General features: G+C 43.6%; 2 protein-coding genes across 3 annotated transcripts in view; one reads left to right on the top strand and one right to left on the bottom strand.

The window, feature by feature from the left end:
* RTF1 (RTF1 homolog, Paf1/RNA polymerase II complex component) overlaps positions 1 to 5,178 on the bottom strand; it is a 30,959-nt gene extending 25,781 nt beyond the window's left edge. Inside the window, exons 1-2 of the mRNA XM_067296452.1 lie at positions 4,939 to 5,178; positions 2,184 to 2,294 (exon numbers count right to left, since the gene is read on the bottom strand). Coding sequence (XP_067152553.1) covers positions 2,184 to 2,294; positions 4,939 to 5,178 — 351 coding nt within the window. The remainder of the gene's footprint in view (positions 1 to 2,183; positions 2,295 to 4,938) is intronic.
* A 1,247-nt stretch (positions 5,179 to 6,425) lies between these two features.
* On the top strand, positions 6,426 to 17,077 carry NDUFAF1 (NADH:ubiquinone oxidoreductase complex assembly factor 1). Of its 2 annotated transcripts, none has more exons than XM_067296451.1 (5): positions 6,426 to 6,508; positions 8,463 to 9,088; positions 13,509 to 13,694; positions 14,147 to 14,221; positions 16,631 to 17,077. In XM_067296451.1, the coding sequence occupies exons 2-5, from the start codon at positions 8,579 to 8,581 to the stop codon at positions 16,769 to 16,771; spliced, it is 912 nt and encodes a 303-aa protein (XP_067152552.1). In that variant the 5' UTR covers positions 6,426 to 6,508; positions 8,463 to 8,578; the 3' UTR covers positions 16,772 to 17,077. The 2 variants fall into 2 exon arrangements, with proteins under 2 accessions (XP_067152552.1, XP_067152551.1); XM_067296450.1 differs by having other exon boundaries at positions 6,503 to 6,575.
* Positions 17,078 to 17,353: the final 276 nt, after the last annotated feature.

Genomic DNA, 17,353 nt, shown 5'->3' with positions numbered 1-17,353 from the left:
CCATCACCAATTTTTTTCCTATGAGAATAGCAGAATGCAGTGTTTGGCCACCGAAGCAGAGATTCAGGCTTCTTTCTTGTACATGCAACATCGCAACTGCCCTGGAACGTTTAGCACTTGTCAGGAGCCACAAAGGACATACACACTGCAAGACTTGCGTGGAAGCAAGTGAATATGATTAAGTACATTTGCCCAGGGCAGCAATTTCCATGCTTTTGCCTCTAGGTCCACATCTTGCAGCAAGTCCAGTAAGATCATTTCAGCTTTTAGAACACCCCCTCTCCCTGAGTGTTGAGCAAACTTCAAACCAAGAACACTGAGCAAAACCAAAGTTGTTCAAGCAGAAAAACTGGGAAGGTTGTCCAGTCTAAGTATGCATACAACTGAATGACTGGCAGAAGCAGAACTGTCATAAACCAGCTTTTCTCACCCTGCTATGACAAAAAGCAGTTCAGAATGCATATTTCAGGCACAGGAACAGAAGCAAGTGCCCCAATTACCTCTTCTCTAAACCTTTTCCTCTTGCTGCATGGAGGTTAGAAAGAACAGAGTATCAATTAGAAATGATACACAGATTAGAAAGATCAGAGTAGCAGTTGCACATGGTGCAACAGAGACGCTACTTTATATGCACAGACCTTGCAAATGCAATCAGAACTGACTTCACAATCATTTGTTTTCCTGGCAAATTCATGAACAGAAACATTGTCATAGTCTACATATAATGGAAAGGTAGACCTTATTTGTAGTTTTGCAAACTGAAAACAATAATATTATTTATTCTGTCAGTTTTCAGAGATAAACACAAACCATAAGACTCTACTATCAAGGTGCTCTCCACACTTAAGTCTACATTTACAGACAAGTTGGTCTCCAAGCAGCTTAAAATAAGCTGTGCGCTGGCAGATCAGAACACACCAAGTGACAGACTGAGCAGTCACCTGATAACACACCTAATATCTAGCTCATTCATATTTTCCTCTCTCCTTATGTCTTAAGCATGTATTAGATAAAAGTCACTAGATGTAGTATCAAAACATCAGCTATTCTTTTTTAAAAAGTTGACTGAAACAGAGTTTCAAATGTATTTATTTCAATTATCCCTCAGTAAGAAAATTATACTGTCACATTCTTTACAGGTACTGAAAGAACTCTGCTATACTCCCAAAAGCTTAGTGCTTAATAGTTTATCTTTGGCCTACGCTATTGGTTTTAAAGATGTCACAGAATAATCCTTCCTGTAGTTTCAGATGATAGAGGAGAGAGGGGGGAGAAAAAAAAAGGGCAAAGAAAAAAGCTCCTTGTTACATTTTTAAGAATGGATGGAATAAACAGCCTCTCTGCATTGTGTGGAAAGCTTGCAGCGACATCTGTAACACTTCAAGAAAATGTTTTTATTCAAGAAGCTATGTGACCTATTTGTCAGTTCTGTTTTAATGAGTCAATTTCAGTTTTCACTTACAGATGAAAGCAGACACTTTTAACCAGCTCTAGAACCTAACACCAAGAACACATAACAAAAACATATCTAACAGCTAAGCATTGCTACAGAACAAATGGACAAAACCCTAGAACAAAGTAATTCTAAACGCTCGTTCTCCTCACTTTCTTCAAAAATACCAATAAAAATACACTCTGCTGCACGTTCAGATGATCAGACAAGCTACTTCAAAGTAGAGTTCTTGGAGAATCAAATTAGCTAAGTAGGACAGTTTTACCACCTGTAAAACAGTACCACCTGTCTTAGCCCTTCTCTCCTCTGAGGAAGGAAGCTCTCTTCCAAAGCTCAAGGGAGAGAGGTTGTCTGCTAAGGCTCCAGCTTCAGCAGCTTTGCTGCATCTTCAACAACAGAAGCAACACTAGTTGCAAGCAGATCACTGAACCATTCAGAACATGGGATTAAACATATGAACATCGGATTAAATGGGCAATCAACTTTGCTATAGACACTCAGACTATTTTGTATACAGTTACAATTTTGTATACAGTTACAATTTTAGGCTTGTTATTTACAAGAAAAAATTATTTCTGAGTACACTTCCTCTGGGCTTAATAGGCCTCCATCAGCTCCACTGAGGACCAGTCCAACTTTATGAAGTCAGCACACTAAATATACTTTCACTGCTTAAGTACACTCAGACAAATAACTCACAGTAAACTCACTGATAACATGACAAACTCACCTCATCATCACTGTCTGATGTCTCAGAGTCTGAAGATGCTGTAGGTTTGCTCACAGGTGGCTCCTTCTCTTCAGAGTCACTGCGTTTCCGTTTGGCCAATGACAAGAGCTCCTAGTGTAAAAAACACATATTTATTTTAAAATGATATTACTAGTTTTACCAATTCAGGTCAGTGCATATACACCTTCTCTGTGATATTTGAGCATATCTCAGTAACACGATTATCCCCACAGACCAGAAAGAAAGACTATAAATGTTTTTAGACATATATGTGTATGTATGTGTATATATACACATACACACACAATTTTAATACAGATGAATGCTAGAAAAGGATTTTGAAGATAGAAATCATAAGTAGTAAGTATTACTACCATTACTTTCTTGAGATGAACAACATCATGACAAATTACTTTCAGAATCATGTCCAGGGCTGTGGTTTTTGGAGTGGGCAATAAATTAAGAACACAGACTAGATTGTGTAACATTAACCCAAAAAGTCAAAGGCTTCTAAAGAGTCTCGTGCAAGCATCCTGAACAGTTCTTTTTCTTATTTTTTTTAAAAACATTTTTGCAGTGTCCTTTAAAAGGAAGATACTTTGTCACCACAATGTCACAGCTTATATATTTAGCTAGTCTATTCAATTCCTTTTCACAGCCCCTAAATACCCCAGAACGCACTTAAAGTTTTGTATATACACAGAGCAGGCATCAAGCTCAAAGTTTGTCAAACTAAATAAAGCTGTTCTCCTTCAAAAGAGAGCAGCCTCAAAGGCAACACACAGCAGCAAAGAACTAAACGGCTCACAAATAATCCCATCATCTGCTCTTCATAGCTTCTTCAGATCACTGCAGCAGCAGTATAAAATAAACACATTTTTGAAGCTGCACTACTGCCTATGTGGTCCATGAAACATACTGTATTCTTGAAAATTTTACTCTGGGACTGATGAACCTTAGCTGTGAGCAGCAGCCACACCAAGTTCTGCAGTCTTGGGAAGACAGTACTAGACAGGTTTACATGAGTTTCAGAACTGAAGATTATCTCCACAGCAATATGGATTAGAATTTAGCATCTCAAATAAGAACATAAATACTGCAGAAACCAATGGCCTAGGCTACTTACCAACAAGGAAATCTTCCCCTAGTAATGGCATTTTACAAATCTCTCTCTGAAGATGACTTGCAACATCAACAGAACGTATTTATACAGTGCAAAGTTCTCTTGAAGAAGCTCCTGATGTTTTCTGTAATTGTTTTCTAGAATTTCCCTCTCACAACTGTCTCTGAACAGTCTTTCAGCCCAGATTACCTATCTGCATGGTATCTGGGAATATCTACCACTACTTTTATTCCAAACAACTTTCCTTTTTTCTTTCTACTCTTGTTCTTTCTGTTTTTCAAGACACTGTATTCAAAAGGCTCCTATTCCTTCGGTTCAACAAGCCAAGATTGCTACAGAAAGCTGACAAACATTTAACCTACAGGGACCCCACTCGGCGCACACTCATAGTTAAATCACAACACAAACATTTTTAAACCCTGTACATGCAGACCCCTGCTGCTACAGTTGCTACAAATAACACCGTGGAGGAGGAAGCATAGCCGGGCAGCTTTGATGCCACCACCTACTACCCAGGTACAGCTGCAGAAGCATGTTTTTAGGGAACAAGGGAAGAGATGCAGAACCAAGCAACTATTCCTACCATCATTGATCTCCTTCCCTGATCTAATCAAGGGCTAGTCTGACTCTCTGTAATTTTCAGGCTCTGAAGCAACTACAGAATTAATACACCAGCAGCAAAAAGCTGACAGCCCCAGACAGAAGAGAGATGTAGTAAGATCACCAACATCAGGGCATACTCCGCTCCAATAGATTTGTCTAATAAAGTCTCCAATTTGACTTTTCTAAGGCTTTAAGAACCAAAACTATTTTCAAGTGTTTGGGAGGTCTTCTTTTTGCAACATAGCAACACCTATTATACAAAAAACCCTTACGGTCCAGCACATAAACCATGTCAGATATGCAGGCTTCAGTACATTTAACCAGCCAAAGTTCCTCAGAGAACAAGCGCTGCCACACAAGCCATAACATACTTCAGCTATAAGGTCTTTATTTACCATTTATATCACATCGCGAATGACTGCTACACTGGGAAAAGAAGCTGCCTTTGAAGGAAGCCCCCTCCAAGAGGGAGACGGCCCCTTCGGAGCTCTGACACGACTAAATTGATGCCAGACATCGCATTTTCGGTCCCAGGAGAAGCCCCGAAAATAAATAACTACTTCCCCTTGCTGTCTCTGCAGGCTCCCAACTCCGAGCAGGCGCCCACCGACGGCGCTCCCCCAGCTCGGCGGCATCCAGATCGCCGTACCGGCTCCTCGGGAGCCCGCCGGCAGCGGCGGGACCGACGCGCCGCTCTCCGTGGCGGCTGCCCCGGCGGGGGGCGTCGGCGCATGGAAGTCGCCGGCTCCGCGCTCGCCGGCGGCCGGGCCCGCTCCTGCTCCCGCTCCCCGCGGGCATCGCCGGCGCCAGCGCCCGCCGCCGCCGCGGGCCGAGCCCCGCCAGGGCAGGCGGGGCAGAGCAGGCCGGGCTCCCGCCCGCGGGCGGCGGGTCCCTCCCGGCGGCCCCGGGACACCCGCGGGGCGCGGTCCCGCCCGCGCGGGGGGCCCGCGGCGGGAGGATGGCGGCGCCGAGCCCCGCGAGGGGGGAGCGCCCAGGCCCCGGGGCCGGGCCTCCCGCCGCGCCGCGCACCTGGTCCAGGTTCTCCTCGCTGCCGCTGTCCTCGGTGTCGGAGTCGATGAGGACGCGGCCTTTCCGCTTCTTCACCATGGCGGAGCCGGCCCCCGCCGCCGGCGGGGCGGCGCGGTGCGCTGCGGCGCGGCACGGCGCGGCGGGGCACGGCACGGCGCGGCGCGGCGCGGCGCTGCGCTGCGAGCGGCCCGGCCTGCCCCGCGCCGCCCGCCCGCCCGGGACACAAAGGGCACCGAGCATGCGCAGCGCGCCGCCCCGCCCGCGGGGGAGGGGCCGCGCCGTGGCGGGCGGCGGCGCGGGGCGGTGGCGGTGCGCACGTGCCGGGGGGCGGGGCCGATCGGGGGCGGGGCCCGGGGGCGGGGCCCGCCCGCTGCGCACCGCCCGCTGCGCGCTACCCGCAAGCTGGGGCCGCTGGAAACGTGCGCGGCAGCAGCGGGCAGGATTTTTCTTTAAAGTGCGCATCGGAAAATCAACAAAAATTGCGCTACCCAAGGCTTAACTAGCTAGAAGTTTAACAGACTCCTGGCCGCCTGTTGAGAGACAGTCTCTCTCTGCACTCACAATGCGAAGTAAATTTCTGGCAGGTCACTCTTACAACAGCTTAACATGCAGCATTCTTATGCATTATATAAACTGAGCAAAGTAAACCACCCGCAATTTTTTGCTGTGTTTTATAAGCGTGTTCAATCAGTTCTTCTAGGTAATTCTGAAGAAGCTTGTAGCATGTAGCTTAACCTGTTAAGGTAAACTACAGTTTAAATGAAAAACATATGTAACTGATCAGTAATGTGACTAGGCACACGAAGTGTAAGAGGCCGGAAACTGTACCACTAAGATGGCTAAAGATGGATGTTTTAAAATTTGTCAGCTCAAAATCCAAACAAGTTTCCTTTGTTGATTTAAAATATATGCATAAGTGTGGCATATGTGGAGGACAGCATATGCATAAGGTAGCAGTACATGGCAAAATCAGTGTTTGAGTTTATCCTACTAGGTGATGACATAAAATAAGTAAGCTAATAATTATGTTTGTGTCTGCCTGTTTGTAATCCTTGGAAATAAAAGCTTTTAATTGCAGTCTGATGATTGTCAAGCTGAGGGTGGTGATTAAAAGCAAGTAGGAGGACCTTGGATTTCCAAAGCTCAGCTAGCCAGTGGGATACATGAGAAAGCATAATAAAGTAAATCAGAAGATATTCCAATACGCCACATAAAAAGTAAATTTATAATGAAAGGAAGGAGGTGATTCCAAGGAGGAGAAGTCATTAATCAAAGAGGATCTGGGGCATCCATGAAAATGATCGAAATGCAGCTTTTGTGGCACGCACCTTCCTAAGGGATTAGAGGTGTTTAACAGTGTCGCCCCGCACTGAAGAGACGCTGCGAATAAACCGGTCTGCGCCCGGGCGCCGCGGCCCACCAGCGGCGCCCCTCCGCCCCCTGCCCGAGCGGGAGCGCGGCGGCCCAACCGGGGAGGCCGCCGCCGCCGCGGGGCCGCCCCGGCCCGCCCGGAACCCGCGCGCCGCGGCCGCGTTGCCCGGCGGGCTCGGAAGCGCCGGACCGGCGGCAGGTGAGGCGAGACCGCGGGGAGGCCCCAGCGGCCGCGTCGTCCCGGCGGAGGGAGCGGGGAGCTCCTGGTCCGTCCCGAGCTGAGAGCGGCGGCGGCGGCGGTTGGGCATGGGGCCCTGCCCGGGGGGACCGTTGGGAGGGGGCGGTTGGGCGCGGAGCCCTGCCTGGGGGGGGGCCGTTGGGAGGGGGCGGTTGGGCGCGGGGGCGGCGGTCACTTGCCACTTCTCCCCCTCAGCACCCGGGGGAAGCAAGGGCAGGGCCGTGCGGGGCAGGCTGTAGTCTGCCTTGGAGGGACTGGGGAGTGCGGTTTTTCCACAGCAGTGCTTTCTCTCGTTTGTGTTTTGGGGAAATTTCTAGGCAGGGCCCAGAAATTGGGGGGGAGGGGGGGGAATAGCCTCCCGGGATAACTTCCTGGATAACTTTTATACAGGTCACCCTCTGCCCAGAGGGCCTGGGAGACAGCGCGTGTATTTTCTTTTTGAGAAGCTTGCCTCCTACCTTGCTGAGGGTGAGAGAGAAAATATGGCTTCCTTCAATGTAGTTTTAGGCCACAGTGCATAGCTTAGTCTGTGAAAAAATCAAATGTGGAAAATCACGTTTGGAGTGAAGGAAGGTATTTGGCAAATAGGAAGAGAATAGAACATGGTTTGCCACGAGTCTTTTTGCAGTGTTGGCCAATATGTGGCTTGTTACTTGTAGCTTAGATGTATTATGATCAGGTGACAGGCCACAATAAGGCATTTGGCAAGCGTTGCTGGAAAATAGTATAGCACTACCACTACAGCTAGTCCAAGATGTGGACTGATTATAATTGATCTAGCTTCTTGATATGTGCTACGCTGTGGAAAGCAAGCTTCATCTGCTAGCTCATATTGCAAGAGGAAGAGAGAAGGAAGTTTAAGAAAAATGGCGGGGGGAGGGGAGAAACAGAAAAGGAAAGGAGCATCCTACTGCTCTTCCACAGCTGTGGTAACAGAATTACATGGGACTTCAAAGCTCAGAAGATTTTTATGAGTGAAGGGGAGAGTGAGTGTATTTTTTAATTTAAAAACTTAAGGGGAGTGAATAAGTTAAGGGGTCCAATATGACATTTCTATAATTTGTCCTGAGTGACTCCTTTCTTAAAATCTTTGAGAAGCATTGGTTTTGGATTTATTCTGTAGCAAAAACAAAAAACCAAAAACAGGCAATTAGTGAGTCTAATCTTATTAGCTGGAGATAAAATAGCCTCTGTACACAGTGTTGAATATTAAGGCTTTCCATTATCAATTGGGGAATAACTGTGTGGCATGGCCATTCCTACCAGCAGTGACACAGAGCAAAACAGAAAAGATTTTCAGATTCTTCAATATTTTATTAAAAAAATAATTGAAATGCAATCTTTCATGTTAATTTTTTTGGTCATTTTAATTCTTTGCAGGCCTTTTTGTAATCCTAAACTAGACACATTAAGGGGACAGGATGCCCCCTCAAGATGGAAGTACTATGCTTGCTATGATTGCATTTTCAGATGCATAATATATATTATCATCTGTGACTGTCAGCTGAGACTGTCATGGCAGTCCATATGGCACTAGGGTCTTGCTGCTATGAATTTGTCATTTTATTGCTATGTAGGTGCCAACTTTGAAAAATATTTTTTTGTAAGACTGTTTTTGCTACTACTACTTGTAATACCTAAACTTACTTATAGTGAATGGATGAAGGAGGATTGTTTTTTTTATTTTGTTTTCAGTTTTATTTCATGTATTTGACTTAGTTTTTTCCTATTTCCATGGCGAGAAGACGTAGGGCAGAAATCACTAAATAAACTAGAGAACAGAACAAATGTAATACTTGAAATTGTATTTGATTCCTTTTACAATGGGTTAGATTTCTAATTGATACTCTTTTTTAAAATCAGTTTTACAGGCATTCAATGTGTAATTTTTTTTATCTACTCTTTTTCATTGAAGGTGGAGACAAGCTACAGTAGCTAAAGAAAGATACCTGTGGATATTAATTTTGTTGTTAAATTAATTGGAAGCCTGATAATTGCCTTCCTGGAAGTGAATCCTTCAACTTTACCACTATGGCTCTGACTGTTACATTGCTGAGCAGTGCTTTCATATACAGTAGATGCTGCAGGCACAAAGTCTTGCATCCTTTTCTTGGACCTCCCCTCATTGATTCCATGTCAAAATTGTATAGCAGCTACAGGAGGCCAGGGTCACAGCTGGAAAAAACACCATCTTGGCAAAAGATTGATTTCAGTTTTAAAAAGGGAATAGATGCCTTAAAGACTCAACTAGGATTGCTGAAGCAGGAAACTAAAGATCACTTAATAGGACCTGAAGGCCGTCCACTCAATGAGTACGTGTTAGAACAGACAAGGGTGGTGTGGGCATTTCGGAGCCAAGAAGATTTAAATAAATGGGTAATTTCCTCTGATGTAGAGATAGGAGGGAAAAGTGAAGTCTACCTAAAATTGGGTAGGAATAACCAGGCTGCTCTGCTCTATGGGACCCTCAATACTGAAGTACCTCGTGATGGGGAGACAAAATACAGTGGATACTGTAGTATGAGATCCAAACCACTAGTGGTAAGTACAGCTTAACATTTGTTATTTAATCAGAGAACACTTTTCTGTGATGAGAACAGAAACAGGGGGAGCTTTTGGTGACATTCTCATCCCCGTAAGGACAAACAGCCTGTTGTTTGTTGCAGTCCTCACCTTCAGGAACATTAGATATTCCTTCACCAATCCCTTCACAGATGTAATTGCTGCTGTATCCTTTGACCTGGAATGAACTTAAACTTTTTCTCAGATTTGATTCTCCTTTCTTAGAAGAGGAATATTTTATGTTTAATCATTTAGTACTGTACAATAGGAAATCTGCTCATTAATACAGGCCTGTACGCATTCTCCTCACAAGTGAAGGATTTGTAATGAAACTTTATAACCAAAATTGGTATAATTAAAATAGATGAATCTTTCTAAATTTGAAGTTAATCGAATGTGTCATGAGAAAAAATTTCCTGAGCTTTAACTCAGCCCATTCATCAAGCTCTTCTTTTAGGTGAATGAGCTAGTCTTTTTTTCTCATGGAGACAAAAGTGTTCTGAAATGTGCTTTTTAAAGGTCTGAGTCCTAATAGATATCAGAAAAAGCAGGAGACAAATCTCTGGTAGCTCTAAATTGAGCAAAACAGAATCAGAAATGCATGTGCTTACTATTGATGCTGCTGTTTTCCTTCTTGTTTAAAGATCTTTAAAAAGCGAAAGAACATTTTGACTTGGTGTATAAGATACTTACCTTTTTTTGTAGGTTCTGTTGTCTGTGACTTACAAACACAGGTAAAAACTTTTTCTGAGCTAGAAATTTGGAGAACAGAGGATATGAGCAAGCAAAATCAATGGGAGAATGATAGGTAGATGAACACCGATTAAAATGGCAATGCTGATTAAAATGGCAACACTGGGTCAGGGGAGCAGAACGCTAGGTTGAATCTCATACGAGTTAAATTCCCAGGACTGCTACTGACTTGTGCAAATATGACTCAGTCTTTCACCTCCTAACTCTGAAGTAGTGGAGGTATCAGTCCGTCTTTACAATACGGTTTGAGGTCAGAGGGTAAAGATATAAATACAAAATCTGGGGCGGGGGGTTGTCTGTTGTTATTTTTTGTTTGGGTTGTTTTTTTCCTTTGTTTTTAAGTAAAAAGCCTCAAAACTGGCAAAAGCATAAAATCAATACAGCCCTTGTATTAATGTATTGATTATCACTGATTGATTGCATTTCCGGTAAGATGAGTTGGTAAAAGGAAAGTTGATAGGTAACCATAGTGCTGCAAAATAGAGGGGAAACCTCTGGATTTTTGGTGCTATTTTTGACTTGGCTTAAGCAATTTTGGCCAATGGCCTTGCCACCTTCAATTGCTGCAGTGACTTCAGTAGAAGTTTCTGAAGGTTCTTGGATCTGCCTGTGTGCAAAGTGCAATACCAGGACTTTCAAGATCTTCAGTAAAAAATTCAGATGAGGATTAGATATGCCTGTAATACATATCATTATGCACAGTTAATGACAAAAGATGTTGGAAAACTTATTCATGGTTTCAGTGCTCAAGTCAGTCTTTAGTAAGGGAAGTTATCACAGAGAATAAGTTATTCCACTTCTTCAGTTTCTTACAGCTTCCTTTGAATAATCTAGTACAGACACAGAATATTAAACTTAATGAACTGCAGGCCTGATCCATCATTGTAGCATTTTTGTACTTGCCTGGTAGGGAATTTGGTCCTAGGAAGAAAGTCTCATTTCTGATAGTTACACTGTTGTGATTTATAATTAAAGCATGGGTCTTTAGAATGATGATACTGTATTTTGTGGGCTTTAATAATACAGTGCTGAAATTCAGTGAGATCACAGAATCACAGAATCGCTGAGGTTGGAAGGGACCTCTGGAGATCATCTAGTCCAACCCCCCTGCTCAAGCAGGGTCACCTAGAGCACATTGCACAGGATTGCATCCAGGCGTGTTTTGAATATCTCCAGAGAAGGAGACTCCACAACCTCTCTGGACAACCTCTTCCAGTGCTCTGTCACCCTCACAGTGAAAAAGTATTTCCTTGTGTTCAGATGGAATTGTCTGTGTTTCAGTTTGTGCCCGCTGCCTCGCATCCTGTCGCTCGGCACCACTGAAAAGAGTCTGGTCCCATCCTCTCGACACCCTCCCTTCAGATACTTGTACACATTGATAAGATCTCCTCTCAGCCTTCTCTTCTCCAGGCTATACAGGCCCAGCTCTCTCAGCCTTTCCTCATAAGAGAGATGCTCCAGTCCCCTAATCATCTTTGTAGCCCTTCGCTGGACTTGCTCCAGTAGTGCCACATCCCTCTTGTACTGGGGAGCCCAGAACTGGACGCAGTACTCCAGATGTGGCCTCACCAGGGCTGAGGAGAGGGGGAGGATCACCTCCCTCGACCTGCTGGCAACACTCTTCCTCATGCACCCCAGGATATCATTGGCCTTCTTGGCCACAAGGGCACATTGCTGCCTCATGCTTAACTTGGTGTCCACCAGCACTCCCAGGTCCTTCTCCGCAGAGCCGCTTTCCAGCAGGTCAACCCCCAACCTGTACTGGTGCCTGGGGTTATTCCTCCCTAGGTGCAGGACCCTGCACTTCCCTCTGTTGAACTTCATGAGGTTCCTCTCCGCCCACCTCTCCAGCCTGTCCAGGTCTCTCTGAATGGCAGCACAGCCCTCTGGGGTATCCGCCACTCCTCCCAGTTTTGTATCGTCAGCAAACTTGCTGAGGGTGCACTCTGTCCCTTCATCCAGGTCACTGATGAAGAAGTTGAACAAGACTGGACCCAGTACTGACCCCTGGGGGACACCGCTAGCTACAGGCCTCCAACTAGATTCTGCGCTGCTGATCACAACTCTCTGAGCTCTGCCATTCAGCCAGTTCTCAATCCACCTCACTGTCCACTCATCTAGCCCACACTTCCTGAGCTTGTCCATGAGGATGTTATGGGAGACAGTGTCAAAAGCCTTGCTGAAGTCAAGGTAGACAACATCCACTGCTCTCCCCTCATCTACCCAGCCAGTCATTCCATCATAGAAGGCTACCAGATTGGTTAAGCATGATTTCCCCTTGGTGAAGCCATGCTGACTACTCCTGATCACCTTCTTGTCCTCCACATGCTTGGAGATGGCCTCCAGGATGAGCTGCTCCATCACCTTTCCAGGGATGCAGGTGAGGCTGACTGGCCTGTAGTTCCCTGGGTCCTCCTTCCTGCCCTTTTTGAAGACTGGGGTGACATTGGCTTTCTTCCAGTCTTCAGGCACCTCTCCTGTCCTCCATGACCTTTCAAAGATGATGGAGAGTGGCTTAGCAATGACATCCGCCAGCTCCCTCAGCACTCGTGGGTGCATCCCATCAGGGCCCATGGATTTGTGGGTGTCAGGTTTGCTTAAATGATCTCTAACCCGATCCTCCTCGACCAAGGGAAAGTCTTCCTTTCTCCAGACTTTCTCTCTTGCCTCCAGGGTCTGGGGTTCCTGAGGGCTGGCCTGACCAGTAAAGACTGAAGCAAAGAAGGCATTCAGTAACTCTGCCTTCTCTGCATCCTTAGTCACCAGGGCACCCACCCCATTCAGCAAAGGGCCCACATTTTCCCTAGTCTTCCTCTTGCTACTGATGTCTTTGAAGAAGCCCTTCTTGTTGTCCTTGACATCTCTAGCCAGATTTAATTCCACACGGGCCTTAGCCTTCCTCGTCACATCCCTGCATACTCTGACAGCGTTCCTATATTCCTCCCAAGTGGCCTGTCCCCCTTTCCACTTTCTGTAGACTTCCTTCTTCTGGTTGAGTTTTGCCAGGAGCTCCTTGCTCATCCATGCAGGTCTCCTGCCTCCTTTGCTTGACTTCCTACTCATAGGGGTGCACCGCTCTTGAGCCTGGAGGAGGTGATGTTTGAATATTAACCAGCTCTCTTGAACGCCCCTTCCTTCTAGGGCCCTCACCCATGGGATTCCTCTAAGTAGGTCCCTGAAGAGGCCAAAGTTTGCTCTCCTGAAGTCCAGGGTTGCGATCTTACTTAGTGCCCTGCCTCCTCCTCGCAGGATCCTGAACTCCACCATCTCATGGTCACTGCAGCCAAGGCAGCCCCCGACCTTCACATCTTCCACCAGTCCTTCTTTGTTTGTTAGTACAAGGTCCAGCAGCACACCTCTCCTTGTTGGCTCCTCCACCACCTGTGTCAAGAAGTTGTCACCAATGCTCTGCAGGAACCTCCGGGACTGTTTGTGCCTAGCTGTGGTGTCTTTCCAGCAGATGTCAGGGTGGTTGAAGTCCCCCAGTGACTAGTATGATGAAAGAGTAACCTAGTTTCTGCTACATCACGGTAGACATTATTTGAAATAACAAGAGAAGTGATCAAAGCAGTAGCACTGTTTTTCATAATGAAAATTCCCATTCAAGGATTAAGCAGGAATAATACTATTTATTAATGTTTTGTAGGGATCTTTTGCTAAGAAGAAATATTATGACTGGTCAAACTTCAATAGTCTGTATTTACGTGTCCGTGGTGATGGCAGACCTTGGATGGTAAACGTTTATACAGACCCCTACTTCTTCCATCACAAAGATGATCTGTACAACTACTTCATGTTCACCAGAGGAGGGCCGTACTGGGAGGAAATAAAGGTAAATTAATGACTCTTTCAGTAAATCTAAAAAAAATTAACTTTCTTAAATGCGTTACTGTTTTAGAGGTTTCTGAAACAAAGAGAGTCCAAGGGTTCTGACCCTACCTCTGTGAAACAGTAATTCTTTCAACAGTCATACTTTGTTTCCATTTAAATATGTAGTCTGTTCAACAGTGCTTCTGTCCTGTACAACAGCTAGAAACATCCATCACAGAACAGCATGGGACTGGGGTGAGCTACAAGGGGTTAATGAAAGAATTACTATGTGGCCCATTTCTCTGTGGCAGTTCTATGTACCTGAGTGGTGCTGCTACCAGATGTAGAAAGACGGTTATTTTGCTTAGTAAGGCAGGCTTTTCTTTTTAAGTTTTCACATTTTACATTCAAGTTTAAGTTTTTACATTTACTTTATGTACTGTTGACACTGAAGTCTCTATTTTTTGCTGTCAGATTCCATTCTCCAAGTTCTTTCTCTCCAGTCGAGGAAGAATCCAGGATGACCAGCATCCTCTCTGGTTAGACAAGGCAAGTTTTCTATAGGTTTCATCTCTCTGAAACTTCCCTTAAGATTATTTTGTCACAATAGAGCTAATTTAGAAATCTTTGGGGCATCTAACATTTATGAATTTGAAAATGAAGAGTTTCCCCTCACCCCTGTTATATGGTACTTTTTTTTTGGTGTGCTTACTTTTGCCTTTAGATTATCCTACTTCGTAGTTATAATGTCAGTTTACTCCTGAGTAGCTCCAATTTTTCTTTAAATGGAGATAGACAAGAAATGTCTCACAACTTATTTGGCTTTTTATAAAGCTTTTTTTTTTTTTTAAGATCTGATCAAAGTGATTGAGAAAACTAAAATGTGAGTTGACAAAGTACTGTCAAAAACAGTAAAAGTAGATATCTATCATAAACCTCCTTCCTGACAGAAGACTGTAAGGGATATTACAAGATTTTATATGAGGATATACGTAACATCAGTGACCTTGATGGTGAGCGGTAAACTGATGTATTTGTAGTAGGAACTGTTTTAGTTTCATTAGACTTTGTAGTCCAAGTATTAAACAAATGTGTTGCGTGTTTTTTGTTTTTAACTTCTGCAAATAGGTAGACTCATTTCACTAGTTAATGAGGGGAGACATGTTGGAAGAAATTGTTTCTGTATCTGTGGGTTTCTTTTTTCCTTCATTTCAATGACTTGAGAAAAACTTGCGTATGTAACTAACTGAGGGCAGCCTAATACCCAATGACTATCAAAAGAAAAACAATGAATGTGTTAGGAATATATTAGGGGAGAAAAAATGGCCCACTACTTGAGTCAGTGTTAGAATCACCTAGAATACTACATTCAGTTCCTAATTGCCTTAATGAAAAAATAATTTAGGAAAAAGAGGACAAGTATATAAAATATAAAAAACCTATGATTAAATACAGGCACTGAAGAATTTAGCAGGATTTGGAGTATACAATTCAATCAGAATGGTTAATGAAAATATAAAGCTACATTGGGTGTTTTAAAATGCTTACCAGGAGTTAAGGGGTTGAAATGGTAGTTGATCTAAGCATTCCCTGCACCTAGTTTTCATCCCTTGTTGTCTTATGCTTACTATTTCACAGAGAATAATTATGATTCCCATAAAAGTCATGAACTTGGTGTTTCTCATAATATGATGTATAGTTTTACCAATGCATTTTCAGAAGCCTATAAATAGGGAAAGCAGCATGAAGTCAGTTAAAGTATATTACAGAAATCTTGATAAAACATCTCAGTCTCTCATGTTACTGTTTTCCCAGTACCCAACCACAGGAAACATAGGGTGGGTAAACAGGAATAAAAAGGCAGGAAATAGTCATTGTATCTAGGGTTTGTAAAGGAATAAATTCCTTAGAGCATAGAGTTTGGGTGACTCCCATAGACATCTGAAACAATAGGAAGCAGAGAGATGTAGCTTTAAAAACTCCTCAGGCTGTACATGCCAAGAGGCAGAATGCAGAGTTTGGTTCTGAGGAGGATAAAGCAGCTGAAATACTAGAACAATCTAAGAGGGATGTCAATGTATTTAATTATTTTTTTCTTTGTTCTATTATTTACTTAGCATCCATCTACAATATGTATTTGTCCTCAATTCCTGTGGTTAAAGTTGAATAATCTGACATCCTAAGCATTATTTTTCCATATATACGGCAGTCCTTAAAATCATGGATATGGATTGGACTTGCACTTCTAGCAGAGCTCAGGGGTACCTAGCATTTAATAGATGCTCCTCCACTGAGTTACCTGATTTGTTTTGAGAAATGATAGTGCTGGAGGCTGTGAAAGAGGAGTGGTGATATGCAAAAACTGAGAAAGCTTTCTGGCAAACCACAGGCTAACAGGAAGCATGCCTGAGCCACAGGGAGTTTTATGGAATTTATTGTGGTTAGAATAAAAAGTATTTTTAAACAAATCTGCAAGGTGGTGGCAGAAACAATAGGGGAAGGCCATGCAAGACATTCTTCTATTTCAGAACATTAGACAGTCTAATTAGGGAACAGTGGTTAAGAAACTTGCCTTAATATAAAAATAAGTAACAAAGTGCCCTGTGTTCTGAAGTGTCTGTTTTGGCATACTTTCACATTTATACCAGGTATTTAATTTCATCTATAATGAAAATTCCCTTCCATGCTTAAATACTTTTTTCTCACCTTGGCATTGTAACAGACTTTGAAAATATACTTGTTTAAACACTTGGTCATGGTGAAACTAGCTAGTTGAAACCAGTTGGATAGAAGTCCCAGAATAGACTCAGGCTGAAGTCTTTTTTAATTTTGGATAAATACCACTGTTCAAAAGGACTGGCCATAGACTTTCATAAAAAATTGAAGTATTAGACATCACTGTGCTTGATTTCAGCATCATTACAAACACTATTCTAATGTATGCATTTTTTTGATTAGATTAGTACCCTTGGATTCACACTGGGAGATAAAGTAGATGGTCCATTCCAGCTGGAGATTGATTTTATTGGCCTGATCAATGACAGAGCTCATACAGAAGAATTTGCATATGAGAAATATGAAAGGAATCCTCGAGTCTAAGGTGTTCATGATGTCCTTTGGAGTACACTTCAGCTGCTTCATTTTTTAACTCTCCTTAAAGTGTGGGTTATAACAATTCAAAGAAGATTGTGTAAATACTAAAAAGTTAAATGCATGAACTGTTGTCTGTAGTAATCTGACTGGCATCTTCTAGCTGCCAAACAGAATCCTAGGGAGACTGTACATACATGGACTGGAATGGAACATAGCCTGAGGCAAGTCTTGATACATATTTAAAAAGTAATAACTTGACTGTAAAATTTGGCTTCTCTCCTGACCATTACAGAAAATAAAACCAACTTGTGAGCTTGTTGTAGCTTTTTGTTGTACAACACCACCTTCATTTGCTATTACGTTGTGCTGTATATAGACGTAGCTTTCCCAGTTTAAAACTATTGCATGTAACATTGTTTTACAACTGCAGTGAGAATCAGTACACTGAGGAACAGGACTGAAGTGCGACTCAGCCACTGAAGATTACAAAGGACAGGACCCAAAGGGGAAAGCGCAGAAGTAGTGCAGCCTTTAGGTTTGACTCATGTGAACACAAAACCAAAAAACCCTTCCACTGTCAAGCCTAGA

Source organism: Apteryx mantelli, chromosome 4 (genome assembly GCF_036417845.1).
Source record: "Apteryx mantelli isolate bAptMan1 chromosome 4, bAptMan1.hap1, whole genome shotgun sequence".
In the NCBI taxonomy this organism is placed as follows: domain Eukaryota; kingdom Metazoa; phylum Chordata; class Aves; order Apterygiformes; family Apterygidae; genus Apteryx; species Apteryx mantelli.
Note: the sequence above shows the minus strand (reverse complement) of the source record. Positions and strands in the feature narration are given on the sequence as shown.

What these genes read in the sequence shown, in the direction of transcription:
- NDUFAF1 (XM_067296451.1), top strand. Translation starts at nt 8,579, where the DNA reads ATGGCTCTGACTGTTACATTGCTGAGCAGTGCTTTCATATACAGTAGA. An exon ending in TGAGATCCAAACCACTAGTG is followed by an intron (nt 9,089 to 13,508) that starts GTAAGTACAGCT and finishes AATGTTTTGTAG; the next exon opens with GGATCTTTTGCTAAGAAGAA. An exon ending in ATCCTCTCTGGTTAGACAAG is followed by an intron (nt 14,222 to 16,630) that starts GCAAGTTTTCTA and finishes TTTTTTGATTAG; the next exon opens with ATTAGTACCCTTGGATTCAC.